General features: G+C 40.5%; 2 protein-coding genes and 1 non-coding gene across 7 annotated transcripts in view; all 3 read right to left on the reverse strand.

Annotated features, from left to right (window-relative positions):
* utrn (utrophin) overlaps window positions 1–14659 on the reverse strand; it is a 170390-nt gene extending 155731 nt beyond the window's left edge. For 2 of the 3 annotated variants that reach the window (XM_087174192.1, XM_087174191.1), the window contains exon 1: window positions 4887–4983. In XM_087174192.1, coding sequence (XP_087030318.1) covers window positions 4887–4968 — 82 coding nt within the window. In that variant the 5' untranslated portion in view covers window positions 4969–4983. Of the gene's footprint in view, window positions 1–4886; window positions 4984–12374; window positions 12538–14245 lie in introns of those variants that run through there. The other variant, XM_023407066.2, reaches the window with a different exon arrangement.
* A 3180-nt stretch (window positions 14660–17839) lies between these two features.
* On the reverse strand, window positions 17840–17922 carry trnal-uaa (transfer RNA leucine (anticodon UAA)). Its single transcript has one exon. It is a non-coding gene; the product is annotated as a tRNA-Leu (tRNA).
* Window positions 17923–19268: 1346 nt separating this feature from the next.
* On the reverse strand, window positions 19269–21831 carry LOC111655587 (syntaxin-11-like). 3 transcript variants are annotated; one of them, XM_023407047.2, is made up of 3 exons: window positions 21338–21831; window positions 20800–20890; window positions 19269–20557 (listed from the first exon to the last, which is right to left on the reverse strand). In XM_023407047.2, exon 3 carries the CDS (start codon window positions 20550–20552, stop codon window positions 19665–19667), a length of 888 nt encoding a protein of 295 aa, XP_023262815.1. In that variant the 5' UTR covers window positions 20553–20557; window positions 20800–20890; window positions 21338–21831; the 3' UTR covers window positions 19269–19664. The 3 variants fall into 3 exon arrangements, with proteins under 3 accessions (XP_023262815.1, XP_023262814.1, XP_087030319.1); XM_023407046.2 differs by having other exon boundaries at window positions 20800–20894; XM_087174193.1 differs by having other exon boundaries at window positions 20800–21831.
* Between the last annotated feature and the right edge of the window lie 42 nt (window positions 21832–21873).

Genomic DNA, 21873 nt, shown 5'->3' on the forward strand with positions numbered 1-21873 from the left:
TAACATATAAATGTTGTTTTATATATCATTTAATCAAACAGAAAAGATCACTGTTCACAGGCACTGCTGAATTTGAGGTCCCACTAATATTAAAAGGTACATTTTTTTGCCTGGTTCTATTCAAGGCAACTTGCAGCAGTCTTGTAATACTGGCAAGCTTTTACTGGAAAACAGTCTTTATGGGTCACTCAGTCATATGATAAAGATATCCCATCAGCCCAGTGAGTAGAAATGAACAAACTGCACCAGCACAGTGAGGCAAGAGTCATAGGCACATTTGTTTGCAGAACAAATATTCAACCCCTGTCAAATAATCAGTCATCATATTCAACATGAATGAGCCATACACGCTCACACACTTCAGTGTAAGCAGAGGGATGACACTTTGCACAAACAGTGCAGAGTCATGTACAGTGAATGTGCTGATATACAAATGTTTCTCTTTCGCAACAGCCAAACAGGAAGTAGCGATTATATCAGGAAGAGTAAATCCCACTGGTATCCTCTCGCAGCTCAGTGAGCACACACATGCTGTCAATATACTGTATGCACACCCATACCCACTCCACAGCATGAAGACCACAGTGTTGTGTGTCAAGTTGAGTGCAGGATTCCCTTCCTAACAAAAGGACAAATTCGCTTACTTTTCCACTAAGAGCTTTTCTGTCACCTCAGACATTTGTGTTCACAGCCTGTTTCTAGAGATTTCTATTAACACAAGACCTTCAGAAAGAAAAAATGAATTTCATATGTAAATTTATTTTTGTTAAATATGACCATGATCTATCAAATGCTCTCATTCCTTGCCCCAATGTTGACCAACGTTACATAACCACGAGTTAACAGCGCTGAGCAAACTGAGAAAAATGAACCGCAAACAAATCATGACATAACTGAGGAAGAAAAAAAATTCACAGAAACACTCATGTTCCTCAGAGTAGCCAGCTGTGAACACAGAGTAGACACATAAAATATACAGCCCCAGCCTCCCAGTACATCCCTCCATCTCACAGGTGGAGAGAGCCTGTGACCGCACAGCAGGGAGAAGGGGGGGACAGTGGGAGGCACTGAGGTGAAAATCAAACAAACCATCAGGGTTTCCACAGCAGCATCACACAGTAAACATCAGAGCTCAGAGGCTAGACAAATAGAGATATTTAAGTTTAGCTGCACCAGTGAGGAACAACTACCTTTAACCAAGTCGGTGTTTCGATAAAGCTTTAAAATGCATGTGTGGCCACTGAACACAGGTAATATGATCACACATTTAGGGGCGGTAGCAGCTGAAGTAACTGGAAATTTAATTGGCAGAATACCAACTAGGATGTGTGTCTGAAAGCTGTCAAGGTGATCAGTCACAGCAGCAAAAACAAACAGGGCAAGAGCCTCTCTTCTGATTGGCAGACTGTTTTCTGAGTGACATGGCCAAGCCAACCACAGGTAATGGATCTTAGCCTACTACTGTAGCCTGGTAAAACTCAAGTAAAGGTCAGGTTAATGCAAGTGGCAATGGCCAGTCAGCACTGAAATGAGCCGAACAGATGGTTGAATGTGAACTAAAATGCTCCGGTATTTCATAAAAAATAAACTTTAGCCACTGGTCTCTAATCTTACTTGGGAGGGCTGTGCAATGATATATTGGTTTCCTGATATCCAACCATGGTGCAATGTTTCCTCAACATTTTTCAGTTGCGAAGCTTGCTAGTTCAGCCAAGGAATGACCATGTGGTGTTGTGTTGTTAATAAAGTTAAGACAACAAAAAAGGGTGGATGGTGGGTCTGGGGTGGCTGGTGGGTCCGTGCTCGGGTTATGGCTTAGGGCAGCAACTGTATAGTTGTAACATCACGAAATTACAGAGATCCCAACAGCACATTTTAAAGCAGTTTCTGAATACAGGCTGTGTGCATTTCTCCATGGATTAAGCGTTTTGATACTGTCACAGTATTTATATAGCACCTAGACCTACTTTATAATCAAAAGAGACATTGAAATCCCACTTTCTGAAATATGGGATCTTTAAAGTAAGCTCTTAGCTTGGCAATGAAACAACTCTCAAGAAGAGGCTACACTCATAAAAGAAGTTTCTCAGTGTTAACTAAACCTTAACGGCTGTCTGGAAAGAGGCTCAGCTGTTAGCTATCTTGTCTTTCAGTGAAAGCACCACCCACAGCATATTGGAGGCCACTAATCTTTACACAGGACACACACACACACACACACACACAGCCCTACAACAATCACACTGATAGGCTTTCAAGCCAACCATTGTGTATCACTCAACTTACCTGCCCTCTGATAAACTTTCTCCTTTCCTCGCATATATATACAAAAAAAGTGCACAACTCAGTCCTATTCACAGTTTGTTTCGTGGAGATGTGCATTATTTTGACTATGTAGGTTGAGAGGAATGCATAGAATTCCTATAATTTCCCATGCATTCCTCCCTCCTCCTTCCAGTGGTCACTTGTCTAAGCTTGTCCCAGCCGGCACAGCCTTGTTGACACTTTTCCCTTGCCAAGATCTGGGAATTTGTAAGGAAAACACTCTAAACGTCCAGAAAGATTAGCCAATATCCCCACTTAGCAGTTTGAAAAACACCCCTGTGATGTACATAGGTGCGTGAACTGGTGAAATTATGGGTGAGCAATAATGGTGAGGTGAGGGGTAGTGGAATTTAGTGAAGTCAGAGCATACTGATGAACTGTGAGCGGCAAGCCAGGTCACCTCACAAACCACAGATATAACAAGCAAACTGTAAATCACCGCTGCAGCTTGTAAAATCAGTCAGCAAAGAAAAGAGAGGGAAGAGAAAACTGTAAAGTAAATGCAAGTGGGCAATTTCTTCCAGTTCAGTCAAACCATTGTTTGGTGTTACATGTGTTTTAAGTCTAATATAACATTGTTACAATATTATGATGCCGACAAGTGAAACATTTCTATCCAACTATTGGCTTTGCTTAGTGAAAGAAGAACATGTTTTTTGGTTTTTGATATGTAGATAGACGGGTTGCATTTTGTAAACCTTTCCATAAAAGACTACAGACCATGACAATTAAAAACTAATTAGAAATGTCCAAAAAGCTTCTTTACAGTATATCTGAACAGTATAACAGTTACAGTATATCTGAACTGTGGTAAATCCTGTAGCATATTTGGTGCATTTACCGAAGTTAGAAAAGTACTAAAGCAGGTAAACTGACAATCCACTTGATAAAATAATGCCTTGCTTTCATAGCAAGCTTACAAAGCTTTCATACACTTTGATCAGATTGCAGAAGAGCAATAAAAATACACAGAATTTGTCACCAGTATCTGCAGTCTGAGTCTACAGCACTTTAGAACACCACCTGTGGTATACCTAGCTGCCATCAAGCCATGTGTCACACACCTGTCAAAGTTCCTACCTCTGAGTTTGAGCACATGCTCTGCCATCTTTTACTGTAAGCCGCCAAAACCTTGAACCAAAGAAGCAGCAAAAGCAAAAACACGGGAAGAAGAGATAATCCAAGAGTATCAGCACAAAACTGAATTTGACATTCCTGGCTCCCTCTCCTCCTCTCTCCTCTGCCTCAGTCGCTCCTTGACCAGAGAGGAAGGTAAAGATCAGAAGAATGCAACAGCGGAGAGAGAGAGGGGAGGGAAAGAGGGACAGTGCCAATGAAAGGGAAACAGACTGGGGGCAGAGCAGAACAGGACAGGGCAAGCCGGGAGGGGTGGGGGGGGGGGTCGTAATGCATCATGCAATAGGAGATGAACAGCGATAAACACTGTTTGGTACCATCCCTGCGTGCAAACAGGACAGAACGCAAATGCCAGCGCAAGATGGAAAGAAAAGAGATAAAGAAGAGCCTATCAGGCAAAGATCAGAAACAACAACACAGGACCATAGTGATAGCAATGTGGTGGGGAGAAGGCATTTACCTTCTCATCTGCATTTGCTGGAAATCTACCCAACTCAAAGTTTGGGAAACAACACATGCCCACCTTCATCTAATCTAATCCCCCAGATATATTATATTACACTGACACCTACACAGGCGCTTGGATGAGAGCAATCAAACATGTTTAGAAGAGCTTCAGTGATTTGTTTGCCAAAATGAGAAAAATTTAACTGGCAAGGTGGAAAAGTGTCATTAAGAAGTGAAGTCAGGTATGTGTGTGTATGAACAGACACCCACTGGTTTGGGAACAGATAACATCATACAGAGAAAAAGGCCTGGACTTAAACAAAAAACTAGAAGATATGACGTGAAAAATTGAAACAAAAACATGAAACAATTGTGAAAAAGGACCTTAGGACCACAGTCTTCTGACTGAAAAACTCCCCTACAATAAATTTCTCTATCACATGCACTTTTGCATTTGGACAAGCTCGTCAAGTTTCTCTTTCTTATGACAGAGTCAGGGCCTCTTTTCTGCCGGCTTCTCTGTTGTTAAGACGTAAACTGATCCACGCAAAAGAAATTGATGGATGCACCAAAGTAAACCACATGCAGTAGAGATGCTCAAGATTCAGCACATCTACACAAACAACCAATATATGTAGAGTGAAAACAATGCATAATAGAACAACACAATTTAAAAAGTACCTTGCATAAAACGGCAATAAATAAAAGTCACTAACGGCAGAGAAGAATCTGAATTTTTCTCCTGTGGGTAGGAATTAGTGTGACAATCAACAACTGGTACGTTTAATCTCATTTTGTGAAGACAACCAGAGCACCATTTGGACCTTTAGTTCAGTTTTAAAGACTTTCAACTATTAAAACAGCGGTTGGTCAATTTGTAAGTTAAGTGCATAAACAGCTTAGTTTCCAGTAATTACTCTCAGAATTCGATGTTAAATTCCTCCACAGATGTATTACAGATGTGCTCATCCACTTACCTAAATCAAGACTACTTCCGTGCTTTTCTTTCCTTCTGAAAAAGTTACGCTTTCTCCAAGACATCCACTTACTCAAATTCATGACGGAAAGCAAGAATTTTTACTAAAAAGAGAAAAAGGCAGAGAGAGAGAGAGAGAAAGAAAGAAAAACAGTAAATCCGGAACAGGAAGGCTAGGTGGTGGTGGTGGTGGTGGTGGGGGTGGGAGAGTGAGAGAGAGAGAGAGAAAAGAGAAAGAGGAAGTAGAGGTGTTAGAGCATTTATCGAGTACTCTGGGTGTGTTTATTTGGGGTGCTGGGCCGGCTTGTCTGATGTGACATCACACACATACACACAGACATACACACACACTCAACAAGACGGTGACAAAAGTGAGTGACAAGAGCAGGGACTGTTTCAGTTTGTCAATTAAAAAGATACGCAACAGGTGACACAGATCCGTGTGTTAAAGTGTGTGTGTGTGTGTGTGTGTGTGTCATATGCATTGCTGCAACTGACAGCTGATTCCCCCCCCCCCGGGTGAAAACACAAAGTACTGACAGAGACGACAGCTCTCATTTTCAGATAAACATGACCCCCAGTGACCTAAACCTAAAAACATACTGCTGACACTCTGGACTACAACAACCACTTCCTTTGCTAATGTTTACATGAAAGTGAAACAATGACAAATCAAAGAAAAAACAGACTCACAGAATCACAGAAGTATTGCTGGATATAAGAATCAAAACTGTGACATAGCTCCTGACATTTGATGCAGGTCAGTGAGCCAGTGCAGTGGAAGAGGGGACAGAGTAAAGGCCTGAGTCCATTTGCTCATTGACATATTTAGTCAATGAGGACCAACTGAGCAAACAACTCTATTCCCACAGAGAGGGTGAATGAGAGAGATGGGAGTGAGTGTGGAGGGGAAGGGGCTGGAGGGAAACATAAAGAGAAAGTTCATTTTCCTGTGTTTTGTTTTCTCTCTTCCTTTCCTTCACAAAGAGGAAGTAGAGGAGGAATACCAGCCCAGTCCACCCGTGACCAACTTCCAGAGTCTGACTGAATTACATCCACTTCCTTCCATGGAGATTTGCAGCAGCTGGTCCGGTCACAACTCAGAGGAATAAACTGGGTTGGGTGAGGCTGGCCTTGGCAGTGACTGAAGGAGTCGGAGCCCTAAAAGGGACTTTCCACTGGGCTGCATCAGTCACAAACCCAGAGACAGGCGTCCCTCTCTGTCATTTCGTCTTCGCACACCACCCCGAGAGAATCGAGCAGCCTGGATAAAGCCGTGCGAGTGCGTAAACATCTGTCTGGCACACACGCACATGCATACACACACGCACATGTATACACACACGCACATGCATACACACACACACATGCATGCATACACACACATCGTTTGCCTATGGTAGTTCTTCAAATCTACATCCCACGTCTGACTAATGGTTGGAAGAAATGAGTGAAACCTTTTATTTTCATGTCTCACCACAAACATCGGCTGAGTTTATATGACATTCAGAGCTGTTTGTTTACTAGATGTTTGGTATTTGAACTTGAATCATTAGTAAGATAATCACTTAAAGATTATCACTGAAAAAGAGAAACTGCTCTGTATGCCACACGGCCTTATGAAAATAAAATTAGCCATGAAGTGGCTCCTGAAAGAAAAGATTTATATCCTCCTCTGACTGACCACCAAAGCTTCATCTCCCATAAGCCCCAGAAACCACATAAGGTCTAGTCCATATATGAACTAAATCACTAAAAATTAAGGTCAGTCACATGCCCATGCCTTTGTAGTAAGCTTCAATATTAGACAGAAAATCTGCTTGCCTAAAGGAAACTTCCACTGTATTGTCACTCAGTATGCTGCAGGAGTTTGTGATGAAATGTTGTAATTAACTTTTTTGCTGTTCCCTCTTCCTTTTAGCCTCCCTTCCTGATAGTTAACTTTGATTTCAGTTTGTTATCCTCACCAGTCACGAAACAGCAAAGGTCCCACGCCTGAATCAAACTTCAACATGATTAATCTCAGCGACACATCAGGGCCTTTTGTTGCTACTGTTAGAGGTAAGTTTGGGATTTTACAAAGGATTTCTCCGTCAATGATTATATGTGTATGATTATTCTCTCAAAAACTTCACTTAACAGAAATTCAAGGAATATTGAATAAGCTGCTTTTAAATGTGGATTTTTCCATTAAAAATGCCATTCAGAGGTGATCGTGGTAATCATGGATGTGCTTCACACACACACAAAAGCATTCATACAGAGAGGATGAGTCAGTGATCCAACTAACATCCAAGAGAAAGAAATGGAAACTGCACTTCTCCCACAATGCCACAAGCCTCCACCCAAGGACTTAAAAAATTGATTTCCATGTCTACATCCTCAAAATCTCTTTGTAGAAGTGCATTTTATAGAGACACATTAGGCACATCAGGTCCTGTCTCTCCCCTGGTCTGTCCTGTCTCTATCTCTACCAGTCACTCTAAGCAACAGTGGAATAATATTCCCTTGACGTTATGATGGAGCTGTAATAGTCTAAACTCCTTGAAAACACTAACTGCAGAGGTTTTGGTATCAACGGCACTTTTAAAACCAAAAGGTTTAAAACATTTGAACTATACCTAGTTTTAGCACAATGTATAATAGTACAAGTAACACAAACTTGTTAACAATCAAATGACGAAAAGGAAAAACCTCAGCACTATGGGAAAGAGGGAATTCTCAACAGAGGGACCAATTCCTTTAAGTTATTTACTCAATAGTGAAATACCACTGTAGCTTTAAAGGGTTAATCTAAACTCTCTCTGGGCCTCAGCCTGTTTTTTTGTTTTATTAAATCCTGTCATGCGAGGGGTCAGAAGGTAGATTGGGCAACATGGCTTTGTAGCCCTAATGAGCTAGGAAAAGGGGGCGGAGAGGGGGATTTAAACTGCTTTGGAAAAGGGAGATTCACAGAAAGAGGAGACCAGTTTGTATGAGTTTAACAACCACAGGCCCTTTTGAGACTGATCATTTTCTGCCATTTCAAGCCTCCTCTCGAAGAATTTAAATGTCATATGGGCTGAGTGGAGTGTCTGTATGCTGCTTGATGCACGCACACACACACACTCACATGCACATGGACCAAAGAGGCAGAGTCCCACACACAGCCGCACCCAGGGGAGATGTTTTGGCCAGTGCTTCCATCCCCAGATTTCCAGCCAGGATTTTGCAGAGCTAGTTTCCTCCCACTTCCCAGGCAGCCAGATACAGCTACTAGCAAAGAGACTAACAAACACACACTTGTGTCTATATATTGCCATGAAGACACACCCAGCTGCATTCCCTGTGGACTTGTTCCATCCTTAAAGTCTAAACACACTCCTGAGAACTCGCACTGACCGTAGACCCATTCAGCAAAGGGAAGCTAAAACATCAGAGGCAAAGAAAAAAAAATGAATTCAGGTCATGACATCTCAGGACGAAGGGGCGGTCACAGTGAAAGCTCCTTTGTTTTGATTTGTGTTCAATGCTACCCACACATGCAGATGCACACCCATTTTTATGTATTTGCATAATACTGCATGCCACTGCACTCACCGTCAGTTTGAAAACAATTCTACATCACCATGAGGTGTTGAATGTCGCTCCGGATAGCCTTAATGTTTCATCTAATTATTTCTGAACAAGTAATCCGATCTCCTTCCACACATGCACACACACACACAGCAGCTGAAATGTTTCCAAGTACTCAGTCCACCCTGCTGCTAGAGGCCAAGTCAAGAATTAAGGATTCATGACATGTAGCTGAGCTAGTATGGTGACAAATCACACCCTCCACACCCTCCATTTGGTGATAATCACATTCCTGTTGTAAGATGAAACAACATTTCTTTTATTATACTGCATGTCACACCCAAAGCTAAGGTTCAAGCAGATGGTCCTGTATTTAGCTCAACGGGTAAAACTGAAAAGGTTAAGTGCCCAAGTTCAACAAAGGTAATCAATTTAAAAGACCTGCAAAACACCCAACAAATCTTTAGAATGTTGCTTTGGACGGCCACTGTTGTTCTCACATTTCCAAACGCACAAATACAGACTGAATAAAAGGAGTTAGTAATGAGCAAGGGGAAGAAAAGGCAGAAACAACAGAGAAGAGAAAGATGGAGAACAACAAGACCAGGTCAGGTAACAAGAGCTGTAGAAGTGTGGTTTTGAGAGGGCTCTTCCACGGCCGAGCTCTCAAGTGACAAATAAACAGAGAGGGAAAAAGGTCAGGTGAGTGTCCATTATTGTGTAATGGCTGTTAAACAACAGCCTGTAACCCTGTGGATGATATTTGACCTTTCACATTTGTCTGCACTCTGGAATGGACAGGGGGAGGGGAAGTTCACAGACAGGATAGGTAGCTCGGGCTTTGGGGGGTTATAGGATAATCCAACCAGAACTTTGTTGAATACTGTTTGTACGGACAGCCCCTTTAGAACTGCTGTGCCATGTAGCAAACCACACACATCTGGTTTCCCAACACAGTTCAGCTTATCAGGTCAGGTTCCATTATAGATTGTCTGTAGATATCTTTTGATGAAATGTGTAATCTTCTAGTCTATTAAATGTAAGACAATCTTGCCCATCACATCTTTGCACAACGTCAAGTTTCGTGTTTTGTCTGAATAAAGTCCAAAACCCAAAGATATTCAATTTATAATGATTTAAAACTGCAAAAAAAAAGCCACAAATACGAACAGTTGAGAAGCAGGAACCAGTTCATTTTTTCAAAGAATCACTGACACAGTTATCTATGATCAAATTTGTTGTTTAATCATTTCTGTTACTGTTTCAAAACTAGTCAATTTAGTAAAACCTTTGGCTTGTGGCTTTACTAAAATGTTACATCCCACCAAACTTAATTCTACCAAAGAATTAATTGACTAAGATTATGGACATGTAAATGTTGGTCATACACTATGTGTTAATGATTAAATCCCACTGAATCACTGAAGATGACAGATTGCAGGCACATGATTGGTATAAAGTTCCTACTAAAGTCATTTTTGTCCAGATGCACTACTTTTACAATCTACTCACAGCTCTACCCAGGGCCCTCTTTCCTCTCAACATTTTTTTCTCTCCCTCCCTGGTCCATTGTGGGGACTTGCATAACAACATGACACGCTGGAAAACATGAGCCACCCCCCACGCCCCTCAAGAGGCATAACAGTGCATATGTCTGTGAAAGGGAGAGACTGTCTGGCTTGCTGACCTCCATCATAGGAAGCAGATCGAGAACGCATACACACCCCTGCCTCAACATTCATTGCAGCCTTTAGACACATGGAACACACGACAGCTGAAGTAACTAATATGGAGCTTCAAAATAAGAGAATACGCTCACTCTCTGTGCGAGATCAGGACAACCAGTGATAACGTTCTGTCAGTCAGTAATGATGAGAAAAAAAGAAGGCGTGCTGTTTTGAATAAATTCTTCAAGCATTCAACCACGCCCTCATGACGGCCAGCATGGAGATCACTTGAACAAGTGCACTAATGTTTTTCTAGCAAGGCTCGTCTCAGCTGTGAAAACATCCTTCCACCTGCCCACCACACACACACACACACACACACACACACACACACACACACACACACTCACGTGCTTGTCAATCACCTGTCACAGCCCATGTTTCATGTAGACTACAAATCTATAAATTTTATCATTGTGGTGTTAGCAGGTGTTTCCCCTGGTTTCACAGAGTTCACACACTCTCTCAATTATGAAATACAAAACCTAAGTTCAGCCATATTTCTGTAAGCCTACCAATTTCACACACAGAACACAAATCCATCAACAAAGTGAAGATAAGAAGCAGTTGGGCCACAGTCTGAACGTTACCTCAACACAAATTTGCTCTGCTGTATTTCCAGGGTTGTTTTAGTGTGCAGCTAAGCTACGTGCTAAATTTTCCCCTCTTTGCCATGAAAGAAAACATTACTTTTAGGGTTGCTAGGGAAACCTGAATCTTCGTAAGAAAAGCATTGTGGTCTGGAGACAAGCGTTGTAAATTACAAACTCCATCGGCACGGTGGAATTCCTGGCACAGAATCTGCCAGTGCTCTGAGGCTGGGCAAGCGGGGAAAGCTGGAACATGGGCCAGAGGGTGGATACATCTACATTTTTCTTTACATTATTTTCTGCTGCATTTTACAGTTTATGATACAGAGCGAGAGAGAGAGACAGAGAGTGACAGCAAGGTGGGGGAGTTGACAGTGGGACTGGGCCATAGTGTTGGGCAGGTTTGTAACTAAGGACAAATGCCCCCACTTTTTGATGCCAACATAAGTGTTTATATGGTGAATTCATCATGCACACTACCGTCAACACTATCAAACCAATGGAGGCTACATGATTTACATACCAATGATTTATAACTTCAATTTCCTTACAAGGCAGATGACTTTGTCTAATACACTAGGTTTGGCACATATGACTATACTTTCATGTGTTGGCTTGCTTCCCTCTTTGCTTTCTGTTCCTACAGTATGTAATGTAAGTGGTGTCTTCTGAGTGCACACGTGCAGGGCGCAGCTTTTGTGTACAACACCTGCATTGAATTATTCATTCAGTAATTAATAGACTTAAAACATGATTTACCAAAATCACTTTACTCACTCTGATTTTTAAATGTGGTGTGCTTTACCGACCCTTTCGGCCTGATATAAAAGTAATCATATATTCATTTGATAAATACAAAAGTGTAAGAAGCAGATCTTTTTCACACCTGTGAATCGACAGGTGCGTCTGCGACGTTGACATTTCAGTGCATAAACCTTCATCAGATTGTTTTACCTAATACGAAGTGTGAAATAAACCTTTGTGAAGTGAAGTCCAGATAGAAGTCCTCTAAGTTAAGAAGGTGGGTGCTCGTAAGTATAAAAAACATTTTTTGGGTGGCTTTGAGCAGGGATGGACACACATCAGGAACATATTCTACACAGTGTGCTGACCTTCAATGTTTTGTTTTTAGGCTTGCTCAACTAAAACACTCCTCTGCTAGAACAACATCTTGTTTGTGTGTCTGCCTCTCTAGCTCAGGGTTCTGTCTACAAAAGATTAACTTATGGAATGGAATGATCCACAGAGAAAGGGATCACAGGGTGCGGCTCTTTAAACCCATCCCTGAATTCTTGTCTTCCCATTCTCTCTGCTGCTGTCACCTTTCCTGTTACTTTCTCTTTCTCAGAGCAAATGTGTTACAGTCGACCATCCCCTGTTCTCTCCATGCCTTTGTCGCTTGCTTTGCCTCTGTCCCTTTTCCCCTTGCCTCCATGGGAACTGAGTTTAACTATGCACAACAGGATTTCTGGCTGTGTCAGTGTTTCCTTTCACTGGCTGCTCTCATGCACGTACAACAAACAGTTCTCTCCATGCACTTATGAGACAAACTGTCATTTTGTTAAACACCTACACACAGACTTACACACTGTGACAAAGTTATCAAAAAAAACATACCAGATCTCCATTTGATGATGTCATTGAACTCTTCATTGGCTCCTCCCTCTCCGGTGTCTGCATGTGATGCCATGGTTGCCAATTAATCCAATGCTAGATTACCTGAAGTTGTGTGATGCTGTCAGGCCCCTTGACACACAGTGTAACAGCCCTTTTTCTGTACCTGTAAGTAAGAATAAAACATAAAGTCGAATTGTAAAGTAATTAAAGTCACAGTTGCTCAGCACTTACTGAAATAATAAAAACTTTACTTCTTCTGTTAGCGCTTTTCTACTTTAAAATGTGACCTTAAGCAGTGAAAACTAATCTCATAAGGAGGCCTGGAAAGTGGAGGTGTCACATGCATTGGAGCTACACACACCAAACATTCAAACATGGTCACATAACACACAGGAAGATCTGGCACTTGATGAGGAACACCATAAGTCATTAAAACACTAACAGCTGCTTGAGACTTACACCTTGATTTCCACTCAGAACTGTTGGAGAAGAAACAAACTGGTTTCACACCATGGCTTTAGGCTGACAATCTTAGCACTGATTTATATCTAAAACGACTCCTGTTATAGTAATTGAAACTGTAATAGCTGACAGTTACGCTGTAGACTTTTGTAAAGCCCAGGAACAAAGCAGTCAATAATCTCAGAGTTTGAAACACCCACAAAGCAAGGTAGTAGAGGTGCAACTGAATTCTGTTGCACATCATGCTGAATTACAAAGTTTTTCCATTGTATAAATAGTAAGACTTTCATTTAGTCTACCAGCTTCTGGCAAACTTGTTCATTTCAGACCCTGGACATTTAACTGAGTGATATCTTTTAAAAGGGTGTGAGGGAAAGTGATGAGAGTTTCGTTTAAGGAATTAATGAATGAAACATCATATTACACAGAATTGTATGAAACTATTTGAAAATTGCACTGCTGTTTCTATCTGTTGCAGTTCAGATTCACACAGGACACTGTGAGTTAGCTCCAACAATGCAACACCATCTGTCAAAATCTCCAAATGTTCATTTTGACCAAGTGAATATGTCAGTTGGTGCAGCAGCATCACAGGTTATTTCAATGAGAGTTGTTGCAGCTTTTGAAACCTGATTTTTTTTTAGTTTTTTTTTTTTTACTGTAGTGTTGATGCATGTGCTAATAGTCTGTTTTAATCCGAGTATCCGTTCAGTAAAAATTCAATCATCCTCACTACCAAAAATAGCTTGCTTTTACCATGAAAGGAGTTTATGTGTAGTTTTATCAAGCAGTGTTCTTGAGGGATGATGCAAGACCCAAAAATAACAACTGTAAACTAAGGGAAGAGGCAGTCCCATCCATCATGCTGGTGTCTTTACAATTTCGGTTCCTCTCACTGTCAGAGGACTAGTTTTTCTGACAACCAAGGCAATACACTGAGGGGATACAATCAGACACTTTAATCTTGACTCTCTTGAGCTATACAGGCGCAAGTGTAGTGCAGAACTTTTAGTTTAGTTGATTTGAACAATACCAGAATGTCAGTGCCTTGGCTTGAGCCCAGTAAATTTAATGCACGTCTATGTTATGTTAAAACTGACGACATTACCGCATTCCTGGAAGAGAAAACACGATACTGCAACAAAACAATTAAAAGGACTTTAAGACAGAAAATCTATAATTGCCTTGTCGTAGTTAATGTTTTATTTCTTAGGTATGACTGCAGTATTTAGAGCTTGCCTGCAGTGTACACCAAGTGCTACGTGAACGATGAGACGTGATTTTTTTGGTAGTTTATTACAAAGTTTTGACATTTGAGTCTTAATTTACACCCAAAGTCCAATTTCAAACGACGGTTAACACTTACTTACAGGTCCAAAGCAATTCATGGATCCAAGTCACACACTCACCTCTGCTGTCACCAAGGAGTCAGGAGACGTGATCCCTCACAACAAGTCCAAAACGTGTGGCGTATGGATACACAAATACAGCCAAGTGTATTGAGAAGTTGAAAACTTAAAAAGTACATCAATTCAATTAATTTAAGGCATTTTCTACGAGGTACTAGGCACTCTTTTTAACTAACTAGCTGACTAGAGACAACCGTCCACAAGCGCATCCAGTCTCCACAATGTGCGAGGAAAAAAAGCTTTAGAGACGCCTTTTTGCCACGCAAAGCAAAGCACAACTACCGTATTCTTGAAAACGCACGGCAGGCTGTCTCCTGGAAACGGAGAGATGGTTATTACATTTCACGCGTCAACACCGCGGTACTGTGGACTCAGGTCCCACAACTTTGTTCCTGTTGCTTACTTGACTCTTTCTCCCTGCTGCTTGCAGTGTTAAGCGGCGCAGAGTTAGCTAAACGTAGCGGATATGCTTCAACACGTCCTTCAAAGTAAAAGCCTCTGAAGATCACCGTGAAGTCAAATCAACTGGCAAAAACAGTCGCTTTTCCGACAATTTGGAATAATTTGTCGCGTTTGGTAATGTAAAAAAAATCGGTTTACATTAAGGCTTCCAGCATTAACAGACACACTGCTACTCTATTGCTTGCATGTATGAACTTTTAAATGACTTTTTTGACATTAACGGCCAGTGACATAACAACAGTGATGTTGACATTTCATACCGATTACCGCTTTTCTCTCGCTATGGGCATCATTTTTGTTATTTCACGAACGCCGCGTTAGCCAAATTTATTTTTTAAGGTTTTGACCGGAGACACAGCGCTCACACTGGGTGACTTGACAACGGACTTGAGCTTTTCCCTCTGGCTGTAAAAGTTTTCCTGACGCGGAGATGGAAACATGGCGCGGTGGGCGTCACGTGACGTAACACCAGCGAAACCAGTGATTCCCACTGGAAAACAAAAAGCTTCAAAAGAAACTGTGTGGAATAATAACTACTCTGTTTATTAGGACAAGAGTTTGTGAAACTTTTCCACATAAAGGCACCATAAATTGACTATTTACACCAAACCATGCGTTTTATTGAAATATATGTGTAGCTAATGTTTCATTCAACAAAATGATGAAAACTATTGACTGTGAACAACTAGCAAAGCCACAATATAAAAAAACTCAAGATTCAAGCTCTTACTAGAGTAAATGTACAGCAAACTGTAGTTAAAGCATGAAAAATGTGTACTACCATAATGTATGTACTCCTTATGCAGAAGAATGGACCTATCAGTCATTTATTAAGTCTATATATTATATTATTGGATTATCATTTCTGATGCATGAGCATGTGAGCCGCATTTACTGTAAATGCTGCAGCTGGTCAAAGTAGACTCAGTTTGACCTACTCTGTTGGGAAAAAAGATTAAACAACTTTATTGACTGAGCATATGTTTTGATTTAAATTCTTCAAAGTAATTTGTAAGTATTGTCAATAAATGTATAAGTACAATATTTCCCACTAAAATTTGGTCAACTGTAAGTGTAAAGTAGCAGAGTAAAATATCTCAAAAGTGTATAGTACAGTTCTCGAATAAATGTATTTAGTTACTTTCCACCACTGATTCACATTTATCACAACAAACTCTTAGAAATTATTGGGCAAATTTGGGAAAAACTAAAGATAGGCATAACATGTGAGCCATTAAATATCTTAGTTTAATCTAAAATCTAGTTGATTCACCTTTTTTGTCAGTAATACAAATTTGCATATAACAGAGAATGTCTCGCCATAAATCTACTTTATTTAAATTCCATTGTTTTAAAATGAATGCAGGCTATTTAATATATAAAACATTTCCTTCAATAATAATGTACTTCATTTATAGCACATTTCATAAACAAAATGCAAACAAAACTGAACAAACAGCAGACCATTTAAAATGCACTTAAAATATGAAAATACATTAAAAGATGAGGGAAATAAAATTACAAAATAATTTTAAAAAACAACTGTAACAATATAAATAACCATAATTATAACAACAGAAATCTTGGTTTCAATAAACCCTTCCACCATCTTTTGTATCAGGTTTCATTTTATTATACTATGTGATGTGTTGGCCTGAAAAGCAACAACTTTTCCAGTACCTATGGGGACTGAATAATAGATCAAGGCCCCTTGGAAAGAATCTCTGAGGCTTTGGGGATGGAGATATGTTGATCTTCCATTGTAAGCCCTCATCCTTCTCCCTCCCTCTTCTCAGTTGTCAGGTTCTTTTGTGGATGCTTCCTCACACAGCTCAAACAAGAAGCTCAGTTTCACAATTTAGTGCTCTCTTAGGCTTCGAACACCTATCAAGTGACAGTATACTTGTTTGGTGGTTGTCATAGAGGGAGTAACCAGACAAGGAAACTCAAACCTATAAGTTCACTGACATATTTACAAGGATTAATTTGTAAAATGAAAAAATCTCAAGGATTCAAGTCAACTGTCTTTTTCACACAGTTATCTACTGAATTTTGTGACAAAACTGCTTGACATGTGGTACAATGTAGTGCAAAAGACTTATATGGAATTTCAACAGGTTTCAATAGGCGTCTTTTCTATCTAACACTTCTTGATCTATGTGTCTACGGTACAAAAAACTACTTTAGAAGAGCTGTTACAGCTATTTTCTGAGAAGCTTTTCCTGTGGCAGATGCAGATGACTGGGTATCCATGAGTCCAAGGCATCGCCCTTGCAGAGAAATTATAGGGATGAAAGTGTGTGGGCCTCCAGTGGGCCAATGCTGGACTCCAGCCCAGAGACTGCAAAAACGATTTAGAGCGCCCTCTTCTGTCCGGGAAGGTGCAATTACTCCTAAAACATTGACTACATTAGCCAACAGGACTTTACTAGACAAGCACAGCGAAGAAAAACAACAGATATTCACAAATTTATAAATGTTCCCAACAAATAGCCTTGTCAAAATTTATTGGCATCATCACATAGACACATCCATCAAATCTGACAAATATATGAATAATATGAATGAGCCAGCGGGAAGGGGGCTTGTACTGTATAAAAATATATGAACAGCTTACTTCGTACTACACTATATACTACTGCATATCATATTCTAAGCCTAACTTCTTTATTGTTCGACCGATCAGATAATTCAGCATTATTGTACCATCAAAACTGCGTCGCTGTCGATCTTGACCATTTTATTTAGATGCCATGCTTTTACATTAAATGCAGCTACAAAAACGTTGTATTTAAATGAAGTAGAAAAACAGAACTGATATATGGAAGGACAGTTTGCAGTGTCTTTAAATGTCTTACACTAGTCGATCACAGCAGAGAAACATTATCTAATATCACAAATGACTTTATCACGTTATGGCGACTTATCGAAGCTCGTGTTTGTATTCGCTTTAACCCTAAATATTATGACTGCATTGTGGCGCTTTAGATGGAGACGGAAGTCAGCAGCCGAACGTTTACTTGATATCATGAATTCTGTTTCTACTTTATGATGCCTGTCTGTGTTGGGCACTGTATTTATGTTTGTCTGCGTTATCTTCATGAATGTGACAGAGACATCATCAAAAGACTTTACCAGGAGTGGGGTTCGAACCCACGCGGACATATGTCCATTGGATCTTAAGTCCAACGCCTTAACCACTCGGCCATCCTGGTATATACACCCGAACCTACCACACTTCCCATTCAAAAAATGATCACAAACATGAATTGTATGTTGTTATTTTGTGTTTATTTTTCAAATAACAACTACACTAGCCGCATGTACGTCATGGTTGTACTAGTCCGGTGTAAACAATGCAGCATAGCAACAATAATGCTAGCACAAGCTTAGCAGCTAACTTGTGGAGTAGCACCGAAGCGTACTTGCTAATGGCACAGCTTTTGAACAAACTACGCTGTAACTACGGCTTTGGCAAAACAATAAAACAAAAAATCAGCTTGTTGGCTTGCAAAAAACCCTGCTACACATATCGTTACCATACTACTGGAAAGATAGCTAACCATACCCAACTACAATCTGAAGCTAATAACGTTAGCACATGCTAACTAATATAGCACAAGTTTCGGCAGACTTGGACCTCAATTCGGCACGATTCAGCCACACTTGGTGGTGAGTATGGCTAAAACTACACCACACACGATGACCAAAAAAGGTACGAAGCAAAGAAAAAAACCAAGAAGACAGAATGGAATCTCTGTAGTCATTTAGGGAATGCAGGTGAAGCTGCAAAGTAAAGTCCGTAGAAACTTGGGAGACTTGAAGCGACACTAACGGCTACTTCTGGATGTTTCTGAGCCTGTCAGATCCAGCCATCCAAGCAGGACAGACGCGACCAAGTCCTTATTAATTTATTTATATACCTCTTTACGACATACATTTCCACGGTAATTTGTAGTCATTTTAAAGTAATACAATAAAGTGAAATATATAAAATATATAATTGGATAATTATTAATAATTATTAATAATTACCATATGTTTTATTTTTTACAGATTTTCCCCATTTTTCAACGGGGTATGATGCGTCATTTCCTATTTTTAACACCTGAATTAACATTTAATATCGCTGTTGTTTGAGATGCCATCTCTGTAGCCCATAATTGCAGTTCTTATGCTAACTAGATCAGTTTAATATTTTAAACCAAACTGATCAGCCTTAAAGACCTGATACACCTCTTATAATTTTTGGGAATTTCAGCTTTCACATTCTCACTTCTGTCTGCCTCAATTTCCTCCCACTTACAACAGACCAGGAGAAGATTTCTGCTAAAGCACAACCATAGGTCACCTCACCATGAGATAATTTGCATTTCTGCATCCTCGCCACTCTTCTAAATGCAGCTTATTTAGCACCACTAACTGCATTTTGTTCACTCTCCTTCCATTGTTACTGCTACTCATCACTCTCATGACTCCAATTCTTCTGAATAACATGTGAAACTTTTTCCCACATGACCCAACTAACTAAATTGGCGTTTTGCCAATTATGACAAAATGGTTTTCATTTGTTAAAAAAAAGAATTTATTTTCCATATCAGCGAACTGCTTAAAGCATGAATTGTTTCAACTTAAATTAAAATAACTTCCGTTTAAAATGTAAACTTCTCTCAAGCAGCCACACCCACAATTGGATTCATTCTGAGGAGTTATTTTACTCTTAATCAAACTTCAGACAATCTGAACAGTTGAAAACCTCTTACATCAGGTAAAGAAATACAGTTTGCTTCACTTCAGGGCAACAGGGGAAATCTGAGTGTCCTTGTAAAGGTTGGATTTACTATAAATAAAGCATATTGTATAACATTTCTTCTCAGCTGGCCATAGCCTTTTACACAGCTAAATATTTATGTCAGTTTTCAATCATCCACAAAATTGCATAACGTCAAAATCATTTCTAAAATGTTTGGTTGTGTCTCCAACAGGGTAGACAGGGACAACATTGAGTAAATGGATTTTTCCTCTTGTACCGAATGGCCCTCTTGATGTGAACGTTGATTTTTTCAACATGTTCCTGAGTTCTACACACATTGGACTCGATGTTATTGATCATGGATCCCTGCTCCTCCACCAGCATGGCCATGTTCAAGAACAGTTCATGAACGTCCTTCATCCTGGCCTCCAGCTCCACTAGTTCCTTGTGTCTGCCTTTCATCTCACACATTGCCCACCGGTGTGAGCGTGTACCTTGTGCCTGCAGACTCTGGGACAGCTCAGTCCATCCTTCACCCCCTTTGTCCACCAGCACGTCCAGCTGCTCATCATTGATGTCAGACCCCATAATGGAGGCCTGCCTCTGGATCCTCCCCCGACATGTTCTCCTCTGCTTCTCTTCGGCCTTATTGTAGTCACTCATGGCAGTGTGGAAGGCTTGGGTCAGTGTGTCATACTGAACACGGGCTATGCGGCCAACAGCTGAATTGCGACCTTCTTTCTCCTCCAGCTGGCTGCTCTCCTTACCTAGAGCCTGCAGGCGGATGTACACAGCCTCCCCACGTTGCTGGATCGCCCTGGCGATGGAGTCCGAGTCCTTTTTGAGTAGGGTGAGGCGTCGCACAGAAGTCCCAAAGCGTTCATTGTGTGTGCTCAGACGCTCAACTTCTAAGCGGAGCAAGGAGATCTCCTTGCGTAGAGAGTGGGCCTCCTTCAGGATCTTGTCAATAGCTGAGGAGTTCTCAAACACCACTGCCTGTTGAGACAGAGTCATTTTGTCTCCATCATAGTCCTCATCATAGTCCTCCTGCTCCTCACTAATGGTCTGCAGCCTCTCCAGCATGTCCCGCATTCTGCCTGAGAGACCAGTGTAAAACAACATGTTGGTTATTGGACTCATTTCTATTCCAGCTTTTGATTAGCTTCATCAGGTTTAACACTTAAAATGCATAACTCCCTCACAGCCAGGGAACATAGAAATTGGCATTAAACATTGTGGTAACAGGGCTTAAATATACAGTCTACTGGCTGATTGTATGCATAAGTCACTATTATAAAATCTACTGAAACTGCTACACACAAAGACTGGTCAGTTTTACCTGCAGTAGGATTTCTTTCTTTGGTGGCAAACAATGACAGCTGTCACACCTCAGTGGAATGTTGTCATTTAAACCAGGAACAAGGAAGACACTATCTTGTTGAAAAATAGACACATCTTTTGAAAGTGTGGTTATGGCAGAAGACATATGCGATATATGTTTATATATCCGAGTTGTTCTCAGTACCTTTGTTTTGTCAATCTCATGCTGGACAAAACTTTCAATATTTGGTGTGGTTTGCCTACACCTTTGTCACTGACCCCGTCATACACTCTCAGTTTTTTACACAGAAAATCCATTTCCTCATTCTTTATACTGGTAAAAGTTAATGAAACTATTTTAAAAGCTGTCCCAATATATGATAAAACAATTAAACTTTTTTTTTACTTTAACTATGATTGAATCATTCCTAACATTTCAAGCTGCCTGGGCAGTGTAGCATTAATTAAGTCCTATCAATTATCCACTTGTCTCCAGCTGCCTCTGCCACACCAAAATCAATCAAATGTTATTTAGTTGTCAAATTAAAATATCTTACCTGATGTGACTGGCTTCCGCAATACCAGACACAATCCTTCAGTCTTTCTCACTCTCATTTATTTGGTCCAAGGCCGAGGTTAAGCATGTATTTGTTCTGAAGCTGGCTGTCTACTGGGTGTTCACCATGTGTGTGTGACTGCCGCCCCCTTCCACTCCCAGGTGACAGCCTTCCCTTTGTGACACTCGGTACTTCCTTGAAGAGAAATGTACCCCCCCCCAAAGTTTCTTGTCACTTCAGGAAGCAAGATACAGGGTCAGTTAAGTAAGACGACATTCCTTTCAAATTATGCATCCAGAACAAGTGCTCATGAGAAATTTAGTTTGGAAATCTGAGGAATTTAACTATTTGACAGTGCAACACTTTATCAATGCAAAACAAGCTGCCACATGTTGGTTTGAGCGATGTCATTTGTGTGTGTGGATGTATGTTTGGGGTCATTGAGGACCCTGGATGATTTAGGAGACAAAGGACCTAGAAAATGCCAGGGCTCATATATATTAATTATCATAATCAACATTTTTAGCAGTACCCCT

The sequence above is a fragment of the Seriola lalandi genome, unplaced genomic scaffold, assembly GCF_002814215.2.
Source record: "Seriola lalandi dorsalis isolate HSWRI2012SDOR001 ecotype SW California unplaced genomic scaffold, Sedor1 jcf7180002054326, whole genome shotgun sequence".
NCBI classification, from domain to species: domain Eukaryota; kingdom Metazoa; phylum Chordata; class Actinopteri; order Carangiformes; family Carangidae; genus Seriola; species Seriola lalandi.

Coding starts and splice junctions, on each gene's coding strand:
- LOC111655587 (XM_023407047.2), bottom strand. CDS start 20,552: ATGCGGGACATGCTGGAGAGGCTGCAGACCATTAGTGAGGAGCAGGAG.